General features: G+C 40.3%; 1 protein-coding gene across 4 annotated transcripts in view; it reads right to left on the bottom strand.

Moving 5' to 3' along the window:
* LOC106091818 (cell adhesion molecule Dscam2) overlaps window positions 1-15,333 on the bottom strand; it is a 113,145-nt gene that overhangs the window by 11,049 nt on the left and 86,763 nt on the right. For all 4 annotated transcript variants that reach the window (XM_059370046.1, XM_059369985.1, XM_059370058.1 and 1 more), the window contains 2 exons: window positions 9,951-10,238; window positions 3,528-3,650 (listed from right to left, as the gene is read on the bottom strand). In XM_059370046.1, coding sequence (XP_059226029.1) covers window positions 3,528-3,650; window positions 9,951-10,238 — 411 coding nt within the window. The remainder of the gene's footprint in view (window positions 1-3,527; window positions 3,651-9,950; window positions 10,239-15,333) is intronic.

Raw genomic sequence — 15,333 nt, 5'->3', positions numbered from 1 at the left:
CAAGTCATTGTTCAATTGTTTATAACAAAATATTGGTCTGTTTAGCAGCTATATCTAACAATAAATCGATCTGAACCTTATACGACACGGATGTCGAAAAGCCTAACATAAGTTATTGTGTCAAATTTCAGTGAAATCAGATTATAAATGCGTCTTTTATGGGGCCAAGACTTTAAATCTAGATATCCAGCTATATGGCAGCTATATCCAAATCATAACCGATTTGGGCCAAATTGAAGACGAATATCGAAGGGCCTAACACAACTCACTGTCCCAAATTTCGGCATCAACCGACAATAAATGCGCCTTTTATGGGCCAAAAACCTCAAATCGAGAGCTCGGTCTATATGACAGCTATATCCAAATTTGGACCGATCTGAGCCGAATTGAAGACAAATGTCGAAGGGCCTAATACAACTCACTGTCCCAAATTTCGGCTACATCGGACAATAAATGCGCTTTTTATAAACCCAAAACCTTAAATCGAAACATCGGTCTATATAGCAATTATAAGCAAATCTTGATCGATCTAGGCCAAATAGCAGAAATATGTCGAGGGGCTTAACTTAGCTCACTGTCCCAAATTTCGGCGAAATCAGACAATAAAAGCGCCTTTTATGGGCCCAAAACCTTAAATCGAGAGATCGGTCTATATGGCAGCTATATGCAAATCTGAGCCATATTGCAGAAGTATGTCGAGGGGCTTAACTTAGCTCACTGTCTCAAATTTCGGCGAAATCGGACAATAAATGCGCTTTTTATGGGCCCAAAACCTAAAATCGTGAGATCGGTCTATATGGCAGCTATATGCAAATCTTGATCGATCTAGGCCAAATAGCAGAAATATGTCGAGGGACTTAACTTAGCTCACTGTCCCACATTTCGGCGACATCGAACAATAAACGCGCCTTTTATGGGCCCAAAACCTTAGATCAAGAGATCGGTCTATATGGCAGCTATATCCAAATCTGGACCGATCTGTGAAATATTGCAGAAATATGTCGAGGGGCTTAACTTAACTCACTGTCCTTAATTTCGGCGAAATCGGACAATAAATGCGCCTTTTATGGGCCCAAAACCTTAAATCGAGAGATCGGTCCATATGGCAGCTATATCCAAACCTGGACCGATCTGAGCCAAATTTAAGAGGGTCCCAAATTTTAGCAAAATCGTATAATAAATGTGGCAATGATATAGGACCCTGCACCCAAGCGGTGAAGGCATTAATCTCCTTCCTACACACCAAGACTGTTTGCGACCCTACCGTCCTGGTTGTTATTGCTCTGATGGCCAGCATACTGCCCGTAAAGATTTTCACACTCGACGTCCTCACGATAGCACCACACCACCTCACGCATTCCGTGATCGCCCGCATCTCTGCCTGCCAGATCATGAACTGGTGAGACAGTCTAAAACAAATTTCAGTCCCTTGTAGTCCCTTGCATTTGATTGGATCAGTGTGACGATCCGAACATTGTTAATGACCCCTCGATGGCAATGCATACCTCCAATGTGTATGTCTTGGCATCAAAGGACTCTTCTATTCTATGCACAACCTCATGGATGGCAGGCAAAGCTCATAAATTATATGGGTGGACTCTCTTCAGAATTCAACACATGTTTGAAAATCCGCTAGATAACCAGATCCTCCATCCTACTTGAGAGCGGAAACTCTCTTTTTTCTTCAGCAATTTGGCAGTGTAATTCTCTTCGGGAGATCTAAGTCTCTTTCCAGCTTCCTTAGCATTGCCTGGAATGTCAGTTCTATCACTTCCAGCACCCTGCACTTTCGCCCGATTGCGCTGCCGGTGCATCCTCGTTGAGAAGCACCGCCTCCCTAGTATGCAAAGCCTAAGCCTTTATAGACCCGAGCATGAGCAGAGCAGGTGATCGATCGTCTACTCCTCTTCCTCATCAAAACATCGTCCACAGTAGTCGTTGTGTCCATATGCTCTATCGCACAGTGCCCGTTTATGAGCCCTGTTATGGTACTCAGTGACCCTTATTAAGGGGCAGCAACTCCTTCGTCTTCTTATGGGCAAACTCCCATCTCGCTACAGCCTCTGCACTGGTCATCTCCTCTAATATGTTCAGTAGTTCGACGAAAGGCATATATGGCAGCAATATCCAAATCTGGACCGATCTGGACCAAACTGAAGAGGGATGTCGACGGGCCTAACACAATTCACTGTCCCAAATTTCAGCAAAATCGGATAATAAATGTGGCTTTTCTGGGCCTAAGACCTTAAATCGGTGGATCGGTCTATATGGCAGCTATATCCAAATCTGGACCGATTTGGGGCAAATTGAAGAAAAATGTCGAGGGGCTTAACTTAACTCACTGTCCCAAATTTCGGCGTAATCAGACAATAAAAGCGCCTTTTATGGGTCCAAAACCTTAAATCGAGAGATCGGTCTATATGGCAGCTATATGAAAATTTGGACCGATCTGTGCCATATTGCAGAAGTATGTCGAGGGGCTTAACTTAACTCACTGTCCCAAATTTCGGCGAAATCGGACAATTAATGCGCCCTTTATGGGCCCAAAACCTTAAATTGAGAAATCGGTCTATATGGCAGCCATATCCAAATCTGGACCGATCTGGGCCAAATTGAAGAGGGATGTCGACTGGCCTAACACAATTCACTGTCCCAAATTTTAGCAAAATCGGATAATAAATGTGGCTTTTATGGGCCTAAGACCCTGAATCGGCGGATCGGTCTATATGGGGGCTATATGGTTCGAAATAGCCCATCTTCGAACTTAACCTGCTTATGGACAGAAAAAGAATATGTGCAAAGTTTCAGCTCAATATCTCTATTTTTAAAGAATGTAGCGTGATTTCAACAGACAGACGGACGGACAGACGGATGAACATGGCTAGATCGTCTTAGATATTTACGCTGATCAAGAATATATATACTTTATAGGGTCGGAAATGGATATGCCGATGTGTTGCAAACGCAATGTCGAAATGAATATACCCCCTTCTTCGGTGGTGGGCATATAAAAGGGCTGTGGCTGATGCACAAAGATCTCACAGTGTTCCTTGTATGTGATCGGAAGGGATTTATTCCTCTGTAGTTGACACATACTGTCTTACCCTATCTTTGGGTACGGGAATTTATAGTGTATTTGGTCTTTTTGTAAGGTTATAAGTTATGGTATGAGGTAGTACATCATACTGGGTGTGCAGTATGCGCCCATACTATGTCATACTATAGTGGTGGCAGTATGCTTTAGTTTGGGCGCCACTATGGAGTACTACCCTGTATCATAACTGTTATGCGGGCGAGCTGCCTGCCTTCTTTGGTGGAAGAAGTTTAATGCATTACCAATCAGCTCCAGCTGTCCTTCTTTTTCAGCCGCTTTGCTGACACTTCATTTTGGCTGAGCCATACACACTAAATACCGTCGTTGTGGATTGGTTCGCGAAAAACCGGAGATTGGTTCCGAGTGTCTTTGGGTCTTTGCCAGTTTAATTTAACATAATGACTATTTGTATATATACATGCATGTTACTTACCTGGTATTTTCTCGTTGTTTTGCATTGAAACCTTATGTATTGTGGCATAGTAACGCTCACGCTGTGCTGCTTCTGAATTTTGGCGATTTTCCAATGATTCCTTTTGTATGCGTCCTGTTTGTTCTGTTAATGGGAACACAAGTACAAGAACAAGAACAATATAATGATTGATTGTAGTTAAAAAAAAAAAACACACATTCAATTGAAGAAGAACCTGATGAATACGAAAACATGGATAGTGCAGTAAATATTAAAAACAAGTAAAAGCGCGCTTAGTTCGAGCGGAAAGAATCTTATATACCCTCCACAATGAATCGCAATTTTTTTTTGGGATGTCCCCTATATATGCAGTGTATTGCGTTGCCAATTAGGATATTGCAGTTGTGATGTGATGGACGGGGGGAAAGAGGGAATAGTGTTTATTGATATTCGTCTTAAATTTCTGAACGTCAATTCCACATACGAATGGTTGAGGCGAAAAATGAATTTTCTCAGTAATGCATGATTCGGTCGACTGGCCAATCAATTATAAAGGGGTGTAAGTTCCTGGCAAGTCTTGTATTCCTGGTGAACATCCTAACGTCAGGGATAAGAAGACGAATATCCCTGGAGTAAATGCGCCATGAAAATAACGATAGAGCAATACAACGCTACCCACTTTACGACAATGTTCAAGAGAAGCAATAGAGTTGGACACTCTACTGTCCCCAAGCAACGAAAAGCGACTCCGTTGAATCCGGTCAAGTAGCTCCAAGGATGATTTTGGAGCTCCTGCCCATAAATGAGAGTTATATTCCATCCTCGGCCTGATATAGGTAGTATAGATATTGAGGAGATCAGAACAGGTGAAGTATTTCTTGCACCGCTTAGGAAAGCCCAAACACTTGAATGCTTCTTTCGATACTTCGAATACGTGTTTTGACCAACGGACATAACATGGTATCTTCATGCCCAGAACATTAAGTTCTATACCGTCGATTGATATCGACGATTGTAGTGGGTCAGTGAATCGCTTGTGAGACAAGAAACAGCACTGCATCTTCTGTGCGTTAAAGTCTATAAAAGTGCTCCCTGCCAGACCCTATCGAATGCCTAGGAGATATCCAGAGCCACGACCTTAGGTTCGCGAAACTGGTGGATAGAGCGACTCCAACGTTCCGACAGAAATACCATTAGGTCATCCGTAGAACGATTTCTGCGGAACCCATACTGTCTATCGCTAAAAAGGCCATTGGACTCTAAGTATCTGACAAGATGAGGGTTAACCACACTCTCCATAGCCTGGTGGCATATCGCAATTGACCGGTAATTCGCAAGGTTGTTCGCCCCAACTTTTTTGGGGATGGGCTGAACGTTCGCAACCTTCCAATGCGGCGGGAAACTCCCGCACGGTAAGCAAGGTTGAAAAGGTTGCATAGCGTCGAAGAGCAGTTACAAAGGATATACCGTCCGGGCTCGAAGATTTATTAATGCCCAGATCCGCATTTGTCAAGTTATCAAAGGATATTGGAAAAAAAATTGCTATGCTCTTGGAGTTTTATTAGGTTATGGACCGATGCATTCCATATTAAGCACATATGTTGAAGATCATAGCAAAAGCAGTACAAAATTTCAACCAACTTGGACAAGAATTGCGCCCTCTAGGGGCAGAAAAAGTACAATCTGATGATCGATTTATATGGCAACTATATAAAGTTATAAGCCGATTCAGACTATATCTAGCACGTAAATTAAAGGTCATAGAAGAAGTCGTTGTAAAATTTCAACTGCGCCCTCTAGAGGCTCAAGAAGTATAATCGGGAAATCGGTTTATATGGGTTATAGACCTATTCAGAGCATAGTTAACACGTTTATTAAAGGTCACAGGAGAAGTCGATGTATAAAATTCAACCAAATCGGAGTAGAATTGCGCCCTCTAGAAGCTCAAAAAGTATAATCGAGAGATCGGTTTATATGGGATCTATAGCAGGTTATGTACCGATTTGGCCATATTTAGCACGTATGTTAAAGGTCACAGGAGAAGTCGTTGTATAAAATTCAACCAAATCGGGGTAGATTGCGCCCTCTAGAGGCTTAAAAACTATAATCGAGAGATCGGTTTATATGGGATTTATAGCAGGTTATGTACCGATTTAGGCCATATTTAGCACGTATATTGAAGGTCATTGGACAAAAGTCGTTGTACAAAATTTCAACCAAATCGGACTAGAATTGCGCCCTATAAAATCTCAAGAAGTATAATCGGGAGATCGGCTTATAAAGAAGCTATATCAGGTTATGAACCTATTTGAACCATACTTAGCACATTTTTTGGAAGTCATAATAAATCGGTTAAAAATTGCGTCCTCCAGAGGATCAAGAAGTCAAGAACCGATATCAGTTTATATGGCAGTTATATAAAAACATGGGCCGATACGGCCCATTTACAACCCCAACCGACGTACACTCATAAGAAGTAATTCCTTCGAAAGTTAGCCCGCTTTCGGCGGACAGACACGTCTAAATCGACTTAGAATGTCAAGACGATTTAGAATTTATATACTTTGCTCTCAGATCAATATTTCCATGTGTTACAAACGGAAATGACGAAATAAGTATACCCCCATCCTATGGTGGAGGGCATAAAAACAAAAATTAAATGAAATTAACAAGAAAAGCTCGCTAAGTTCGGATGGGCCGAATTTTATATACCCTCCACCATGGATCGCATTTGTCAAGTTCTTTGCCCGATATCTCTTTATAGGCAGACAAACGTTAACGGATAAGAATTGCTATGCTATTAATGCTATATCAAGTTATGAACCGATTTGGGGCCATACATGATTTGGCTGTTGGAGACCAACGTAGAAGTCATTGTTCAAAATTTCACCCAAATCGAATATTGCGCTCTATAGTGGCTCAAGAAATAAAATCGGGAGATCTGTTCATATGGGAGCTACATTTGGTTATGGACCGATTCAGACCGTATTTAGCACGTATGTTAGAGCTCATAGATACAGTGACTGTGCAAAATTTCAGCAAAACAATTGCGACCTCTAGAGGCTCAAGAAGTATAATCGGAAGATCGGTTTTTATGGGAGCTATATCAGATTATGAACCGATTTAGGCCATACTTACTACAGTTGTTGGAATTCGAAGGAATGCCTAGCTTCATTCCTTCGAAAGTTAGCGTATTTTCGACAGACGGACGGACAGAGATGTCTAAATCGACTTAAATAAGTCAAGACGATAAACAACATATACACTCTGTTGGTGGAGGGTATAAAAAAGGCATTAAGTTCGGTCGGGCCAACACAAAGACACAAATCGGGAGATCGGTATACATGATATAGCTGTCATATATACCCAAATATATGCCGATCTGAACCATATAAGGCGTTAATGTTGAAAAGCCTAAGATAGCCCACAGTGCCGAATTTGAATATTGGCATTTGGCGAAATCGGATAATAAATGCTCCTTTTATGGGCCCAAGACATTAAATCGGGAGATCGGTCTTTATGGAAGCAATATCCGGATGTCGAAGAGCCTAACACAGCTCACTGTTTCGTTGAAAACGGGTAATAAACGCTGCTTTTATGGGCCCAAGTACATGCATCGGAAGATTGGTATATAGACCGATCCCATCCATATAGAGCACGGATGTTGAAAAGCCTAACGCAACACATTGTGTCAAATTTCCGGGAAATTGGATAATAAATGTGTCATTTATGGACCCAAGACCTTAAGTCGACAGACCCACTATAAATGGCAGTTATATATTGTATATATATAAATATAGCCCGACCTTGACCATACGAATGACGAGGAGCCTAACGCAACACATTGTGCCAAATTTCCGCGAAATCGAATAGTAATGTGGCTTTAAATAGTCTAGGACCTTTAAGCGGCAGATCGGGCTAGATATAGTCCGATATAGCCCATCTTAAAACATTACCTGTGCAACGATTCAGCTCATTATCTTAAGGCAGACGGACATGGCTGGATCGTCTTAGATTTTTACGACGATCAAGAAGAAATGTACTTTATAGGGCCGTGAATAGGTAATTCGATGTTTTGATTGCAAACGGAATGACAAAATGAATATGTCCCCATCCTTTGGTGGTGGGTATAATCATTTTACAGGCGTTTTTTCAGCGACCCTACAAAAGTGGACCAATAGGGAGAGCAATCGACGCCATATTTTTGCCGCTCTTTTGACATTTCTCTTCAGAAAGGTTTACCATTTCATGGTGGACAGATATACGAGCCAACAATGAGTCGAAATTATTGAAATTTACTTCCGAAATTCGTTGTCAGTGGCATCAACGCTAAGAGCTTCCGCGATTTCATTTCTGGCTGAATGGCTTCGTTAATAAGCAAACTATGCATTATTGGTCAGACAGCAATTCGCACGTACTCCATGAGTCATCTTTACATCCCGGAAAATTTTTGGTTGGTGCGGTTTATAGGCCGGCGGCGTCATTGGGCCGTAGTTGTTCCGTGATGATCAAGACCGGCACATGTATGGAAAGATAAAAGAATATGTTTGACCCCAATTTAATGATATGTAGTTGGAGGACATGTATTTCCAACAGGACGGTGCACGGTGGGCCAAACTATAAAAAAATGGAAATAAGTGGAAATGGAAATCTAAATATTTGTAGAGAAGGACATAGGCTTTCAGAAAGGTGTTGTTGTAGGTCCATATCTTTAATACAGATACAGGGTGTAAAAGTTGACCACTTTTAACTTCTCCAACCTTCTGGAAGCCATAATTTTGATCTACTCAATGCCGTTAGACTATTTCCTGTGGGGCTACGATCTATGCCAACGGTCTATGCCAACATGCCAGCGAAGATTGATGAACATCATACGAATATCGAACGCGAATTGCAGCATTATCGGCCAATTTATGCTTGAAAACTGTCAAAAATTGGGTACAGTGTCTGGGCTTTTGCAAGCGTTCCCGTGGTGTCCATGCAAAGGAAATCGAGTTCCATACATAATGGCATGGAACGTTTATTCCCGGCAATAGAAAATTTCACTGATATCCACAACCGTTTTTGTTTTATTAAAAAAAAAAAATGTAGCGCTCATATTGAAAAACCCGATACAGGTAAAAAGGCATTAAATTCGGCCGGGCCGAACTTTGGTTCCCCAACATCTCGGGTATATATAACCGATTCTGAACCTATACCATCTTTATCGAGATATCGTTCGAACTAGACCAAACTCGCCTGATATGGGGAAGTTCCGATATCAAAGAAAGGGGTGAGCTGCTTATCGAATATATACTATGAGTTGAAATCTGGCGATTTTATTGGAGGGAGTAAACCGACCTTTATTACCAGGGAACAGGCAGGAGGTTCTTGATGTTACCTTTGTAACATGTATGTAATATTCATTAGCGGAAGGATATGTGATTGGGAAGCGTTGGAGGACCACATCTTCCCATATTCTTTTGTTTCGGCTTTGGAGAACATACTGTAGAAGTGGGCCTTCGACTAAATAGAAAAAGGCGTATAGGAATAAATTGCGGCTCAAATTGTGCACGAATATCCCTTTAAGACCTAAAAACGAAGGGGAAACTGCGAAAGATATAGATATAATGGTCAAACTGATCACGAAGGCTCTGAATAACTTTCTTGTGTGAAATTTTATACAAAGATTTTTACTATGGTCCCCAACATGCGATTCATTTATGGACCGAATCGGATCATAACTTGATAAAGCTCCAATAGCATAGCAATTTTTATCCATTATCCTTTGTTTGTCTTAAAAGCGATACTGGGCAAAGAACACGACAAAAGCAATCCATAGTGGAGGATATATATGATTCGGCCCGGCCGAACTTTTTTTTTAACTAACAATTTAACGTTAAAAAGTATAAAAAAACCGTCGTTGCAAACATTTTTTTAGATTTTAAATTTCAATTTACTTTTTAAAAATCAAAAAAGTCCTGATTTACTTTTCTCCAACACAGGAAGTGTTGTCATGTTACTGAATATACTGTATAAATTATTTTCAATTTTTGTTTATGTTGCCATTCTGAGTGAGTTTGAGAGTGTGGTTTGCGAGTGTCGATTTTTATGGGGTATGGGAATATTCGATAGGATGTGAGCACATCGCCACCACCACCCGGCAATTGTATGCTATTCGCTTTGTTATTCGAAGTAGTTATCCTGCAGACTTTGTTGTTTGTGGCTGTTTGCAAGATTCAAAAGCAATCGACAACGAAGCAAATAGCATATAGCAGGACACAACAGTCATGCTGAAGGACCAATGACCATGAGGCGTTTATCCATACAGTCGAGCTAACCCCCCACACATGCTGCAGGTCCTGTTTACAATTGCAGGCTGTGTATTGTTGGCATGTGGACAAAAGTTTGTGGTTGTTGTGTCGTTTTGTTTCCGCAATATTTATTGTTGCTCTAGATACTCACTGTGTCGGTAGCACATGAAGACCAGTGCTATGGTGCATATCATTCCAGATACGGTTGCAATGCTCGGTATCAATAGGTTAACATTTCCGTAGAACACGTTCGTGCCCCGCTGGCCACGCTGCACTATCTCCGGCGGTGGGGGATCACCATCCTTGGTGAGCGTGACAAATGAGAACTCGGCCTGGGACACGCCAGCCACATTGTGTGCTTCCATGCGCAATTGATAGAGTGTGGATGGTTGGAGACCCGATATTACAAAGCGTCGCTGCGGTTTCAGGGCATTTGACACTGCATTATTCACCAAGGCGTATTCAAATCGCATGAATTATGAAATCGATGGGGGTCCCCAAAGCACGAATATGGCGAGAATTCCAAGAATTGTGAAAAAAAAACACACAAAATAGAAAAAACCAAGCATACATTAATATTTTGCTAGATTACCAATTATTGTTCAAGAGACAGCACAAAAATACCAACAACCAAGAGTCAATTGTTTAACGAATACAAAATGCCTTTGTAATTGTCATGCACTAAATTATTTCAAATTCAAATTTTTCGCTTGGGGTAATTTTATAAACCCTGTGGGCTAACTGTGCACATCCCAAGGGTGGTGTTTTTGAAATTAAAGCACTCTCATTTAGTGTCAGCTTAAATGGTGAAAATCACGAATTTTTGTGTCTTATGAAGCCTTAAAAGTGTTTTAATTTTAAAGCGGGTACGGGGAAAGCATCATTAAACACTAATTGTTGTACCACCAATTCTGCACAAGTTGGGACAGCGAAGGATGTAATTTGTCATTCCACCATAGCTGGTTAAGTTTTATTTGGGATTTTTCATTTTCATTTTTGTGTTTACAAAACATGTTATTGAAGTTTTTAATTTGATTCCAAGAGAAAAATTCATTAAAATTGTCATGCACAAAAAACTGATTAAGAAAATTTTAATCAAATGTAGATAAATTTTTACTCAATTTTAGTCTTAAGAGAACATCTGTCTGAAATTTAAGCGGCCTGTTAGATGAGTTGGTAGCAAGTTCGACCTATCAATGCGGGGGTCCTGGGTTCGGTTTCCACCAGAGGTTTTGGACTGTCGATACTGTGTTTCCACAAAGGACTAACAATTCTCTGAGTGTGTAATAATTGAGTTTTGTCTTTAGGTAACATTTCATTCAAATTTTGTGTCATGAGAAAAATACATTGAGAAAAACTTACTCAAATTAAAAGAAATTTTACTAAAAGTTATAAAAATTTTACTAAAAGTTAGAAAAATTTTACTCAATTTAAAATTGTTTTTATCCAAATTAAGACAATACAGAACAACTTTTTGAAATTTTGCCTTTTGAAGAGTATATCAGAAATTAAGATAGTAATTTTGTGCTATGAAAAAAAAACATTGAGAAAACTTTACTCAAATTAAGAGAAATTTTACTAAAAGATAGAAAATTTTTACTAAAAGATAGAAAAGTTTTACTCAAATTTAAATTTTTTTTTATTCAAATTAAGACTATACAGAAAAGCTTTTTCAAATTTTACTTTTTTAAGAGCATGTCAGAAGTTAAGTTGGTAAAAAGCCCGAATTAAGATTGGATGGATCGTGGGTTCGATTTCAACTGAGATGTGGCCTCTACTGTGATACTGTGGTATCAAAATGGACTAAACCTTTTTGATGTGAGTCTGTTATGGTTTGATAATACCGAACCTAGTCTTTGGAATTTTTTCTTAATTTTAGATATTTTTTTAAATTTAGATTTAAGGAAGAACTTAACCAAATTGGATGATATTTTACTTATATTAAGTCTTTAGAAGTTTATTTGAAATGTAGTCTTTAGAGAAAGTTTCATTGAAATCTAGTCTTAATTTAAAATTTCATTACACTTTTTCCTCAAATATAGAGGAAATGTACTCAAGCTAAAAGAAAGTTTTACTCAAATTAAGTCTTGGGAGAAAATTTAATTTTTTGAAAAACTTCATTGAAATTTAGTCGTTAGAAGAGCCTCCCACTAGATGAGTATGTAAGACACTCCAAGAGAGAAAAATTTCATAGAAATTTTGCCTTTAGAGAATATTTCAGAGAAATTTTGTCTAAAGCGAAATTTGTCTTAATAGAAATTTTGCCTTTAGAGAAATTTTGGCCTTAAAGAAAATTTCATAGAAATTTAGTCTTAAGAGAAAATTTCATAGAAATTTTATCTCTAGACAGGCGGATTTTACGTGGTTCTTATCCAGGAAACATGGGTGTGTGAAGGAATAGTTCGTGGACTAAGAATTCTGGGACTTAAACTACTCAAGGGTACGGAGAATGGGAGACACAGAGCCTATATTCTTGCAAAGAGCAGTGTAAAAGTTTTTCATCTACCGTCGCTAAGCACTGAAGATTTTGTAGTAGCCAGCCTTGAAATAGACAAGTCTCATTACTGGCTGGCTCCCCTATATATGGCACACGATTCAGAGATGCCTCCTTCAAACTTCAAGCTTCTGTAGGGAAGAAGAGCCTCATTGTAGGAAGTGATGCTAATGCACATAACCAGATATGGGGAAGTTCGGATGTCAACGAATCTGGCGATTTGTAATAAAGAGGATAAACCGACCTTTATTACCAGAAACAGGCAGGAGGTACTAGATATTACCTTTGTATCGGAGGATATGAGCGCAAGAATATGCGACTGGGAAGTGTTGGATGACCACAGCTTTTCTGATCATCGTTATATTAGTTTCATCCTTGTAGAAAATACTGCAGAAGTGCTTCCTCGGCTAAACAGGAAGGCGGGTTGGGATTATTCCTAGAAAAGGAAGTGGCAACTTCGCAGGTTATAGACATAGTGGTCAAGCGAATCACGAAGATTCCGAATGACTCGCTTGTGTCAACATGGCCTAGTGCCAAGCCAAGGGGCAAACAGCGACCGCCATGGTGGACCCAAAAGCTTGTTGGTCTAAGGAAGGACTGCAGAAAACTCGCCTACAGCTACCAATTGAGGTCTATATTCGGTACGGAAGGGTTTCGCTTAGGATGAGCGAACTTGGCATGCTTAAGGAAAACGGGTATGTCCATTGTTTCAATCTCATGATTACCGGGCACCGAGATTCAATCGAGATTGAATTTTCTGCATTCGCTTTCCGGAGGGAGAGGCATGGGGAGAGGATGCTTCAGGATGGAGTCAGAGTCTGGATTGGGGGTCTACTCCGAGACACTCAGCATTGGGGTCTACTCCGAGATACTCGAGCAGTGTCTTTCAGACAGAGTTCTATGCCTTTACGATAGCGGAAAATGAAAGCCTGGGAGGGGATTTACTGCCTTCTAAGGATTTATGTGGAACGTATAGCAAACCTCAGGGACTTTTGTTCGATGACAGTGAGGTCGAATTGCGTTGAAAAGATGGAGTCAGAGACGGTTCACTCCGAGATACTAGAGCAGTGTCTTGCAGGCCTTTGGTTCGAGGTCAGTAAGGTCGAATTGCGTGGCTAGGTTAGAGTTAGAGATGGGATTGTGATTACTCCGAGACATTGTACTCGACATTGTGGGCCAACTCCGAGTTACTCGAGCAGTGTCTTTCAGGCGAAGTTCTGTGCCTTTGCGATAGCAGCAAATGCAATTCTGGGAGGGGCGTTGGATTTGTGTGGACAGAATGGTGGTCCTTAGGGTCTTTGGTTCGAGGACGTTGAATTAACTCCAAGAAAGAGGAGTGGGAGGTGAATGCTGTATTTGAAGAGGGTGAGACCTCGGTCTCCATCGGTCTCTCGGTTCTACACCGAGACATTCGACATTAGTCGGTGAGAATGCAGTACGAGTGAACTGAGGTCTGTGCCATTCGATAGCCTTAAATGAAATCCTGGAAAGGGATTTACCGCCTTCGAAAATCAGGATTTATGTGGGCATTATAGCGGTCCTCAGGGTCTTGATTTCAAGGACTGGGAAATGTGTTGCGGAGCGTTTATGACATAGCCCTAAATTGATTTCCCGAACACGTTGGTATTCCGGGAAATTAAAAAGGATACGAATATGTCAGGAGGGGGTCATCCACTGGAACCGAACTAGTCATCGGTCTTGCAAGAGTGCCAATTGACGAAACTGTATATAAAGCTGAACTGCCAAAACACTGCGGTCTGCCGTCGCACAGTGGGATAAAATCGAAAAAAAACTAGTAAAAAATATGCCATTTGAGAACGGATAGAGATATGTCTTTGAAATTGTTAAAGCTGAGGTGTTATGGAGGTCATTTGCAAAAATTAAGAATTTTTTAGGGACTTGAGCACTACCCAATTTTAAAAATCGGACGATGAACGAAGATTTGGCAGCTCGAACAATTTTTCGAAATGCCGGAATAACCAATATTAGGGGCCTGCCAAAGGGCACCCGGACCATCTAAGGTCTTGAAATTTTGCAAAAGAATTCGTTAAAACCTCAGCTTTTAAAATTCAAAGGATTATCCCTATAATGGCATATTTTCTACTAGTTTTTTTTTTTCGATTTTCTCCCACTGTGCGTCGACCGAAAAAGGGCGAAAGAACTGCAGCCTTTTGATAAGAGGTCTGTGAGCGTCCTTACGGGAGTTTTAAGCCCGCACTGTGTGATAAGCAATATATAGCCGCGCCCATTGGAATCACAAATAATGATTATTGCGTAAGCTGTCATGATGAGGTGAGACGAGTGAATGAATATGGGTTTTCTCCGATCCCTGCGGTCTTGCCTCTCCTCAGATACGTGGATAGAACGGAATGCCGTCGACGGAAGACGCCATACAATTCTTCCACACAGTCATGTATGCGTAGACGCACAGGGCCACTGGTAAGCACTCTCAGATTGGACATTTAGGACCGACGCGGCTGGGATGCACATGCACATGTGAACTTGCTCTCTACTCTTCACCGTTCACACTTTTTCCTTACCTACATAATTTTTACCCAGACTAGACTTCGATTGAACTCACCCTTCATGGTAGGTTATCCATTCAACCTGAGGCTAACCAAAAATTAATCTTGCCTTTGAAGAAAATTTTACTGAAATTCTGTCTATTTTTACTGAAAATTTCTTAATTTTTTGTACCGAAAATTTTTCTTGAATTTTGTCTTAAGAGAAATTTTTATTACAACCTTAAACTTGTTTCAAATTAATGTTGCCCTGAGGTACAGTTGAGCTTTACTGTACACAGATAAAAATGATTTTGAAAAACAACAACTTTTATCGAAAAAACGACGACGGAATTTGTTAATATGACTGCAACAATTTATTTTGAATTTCAGCGACCGAAAGTACAAATCTGTTGTTGAAAGCCACTCTTTGCAAGCCAACATGTTACAACAACAACAATTTATCCATAGTTTTCTAAAATAAGTTTTAAGAAAAAATAACAAAAAATTTTTTGACCGGCCGATGGATTCGAACCTGA

This window comes from Stomoxys calcitrans, chromosome 1, assembly GCF_963082655.1.
Source record: "Stomoxys calcitrans chromosome 1, idStoCalc2.1, whole genome shotgun sequence".
NCBI classification, from domain to species: domain Eukaryota; kingdom Metazoa; phylum Arthropoda; class Insecta; order Diptera; family Muscidae; genus Stomoxys; species Stomoxys calcitrans.
The sequence above is the reverse complement of the archived record's forward strand: the minus strand, read 5'-3'. Positions and strand labels throughout refer to the sequence as shown.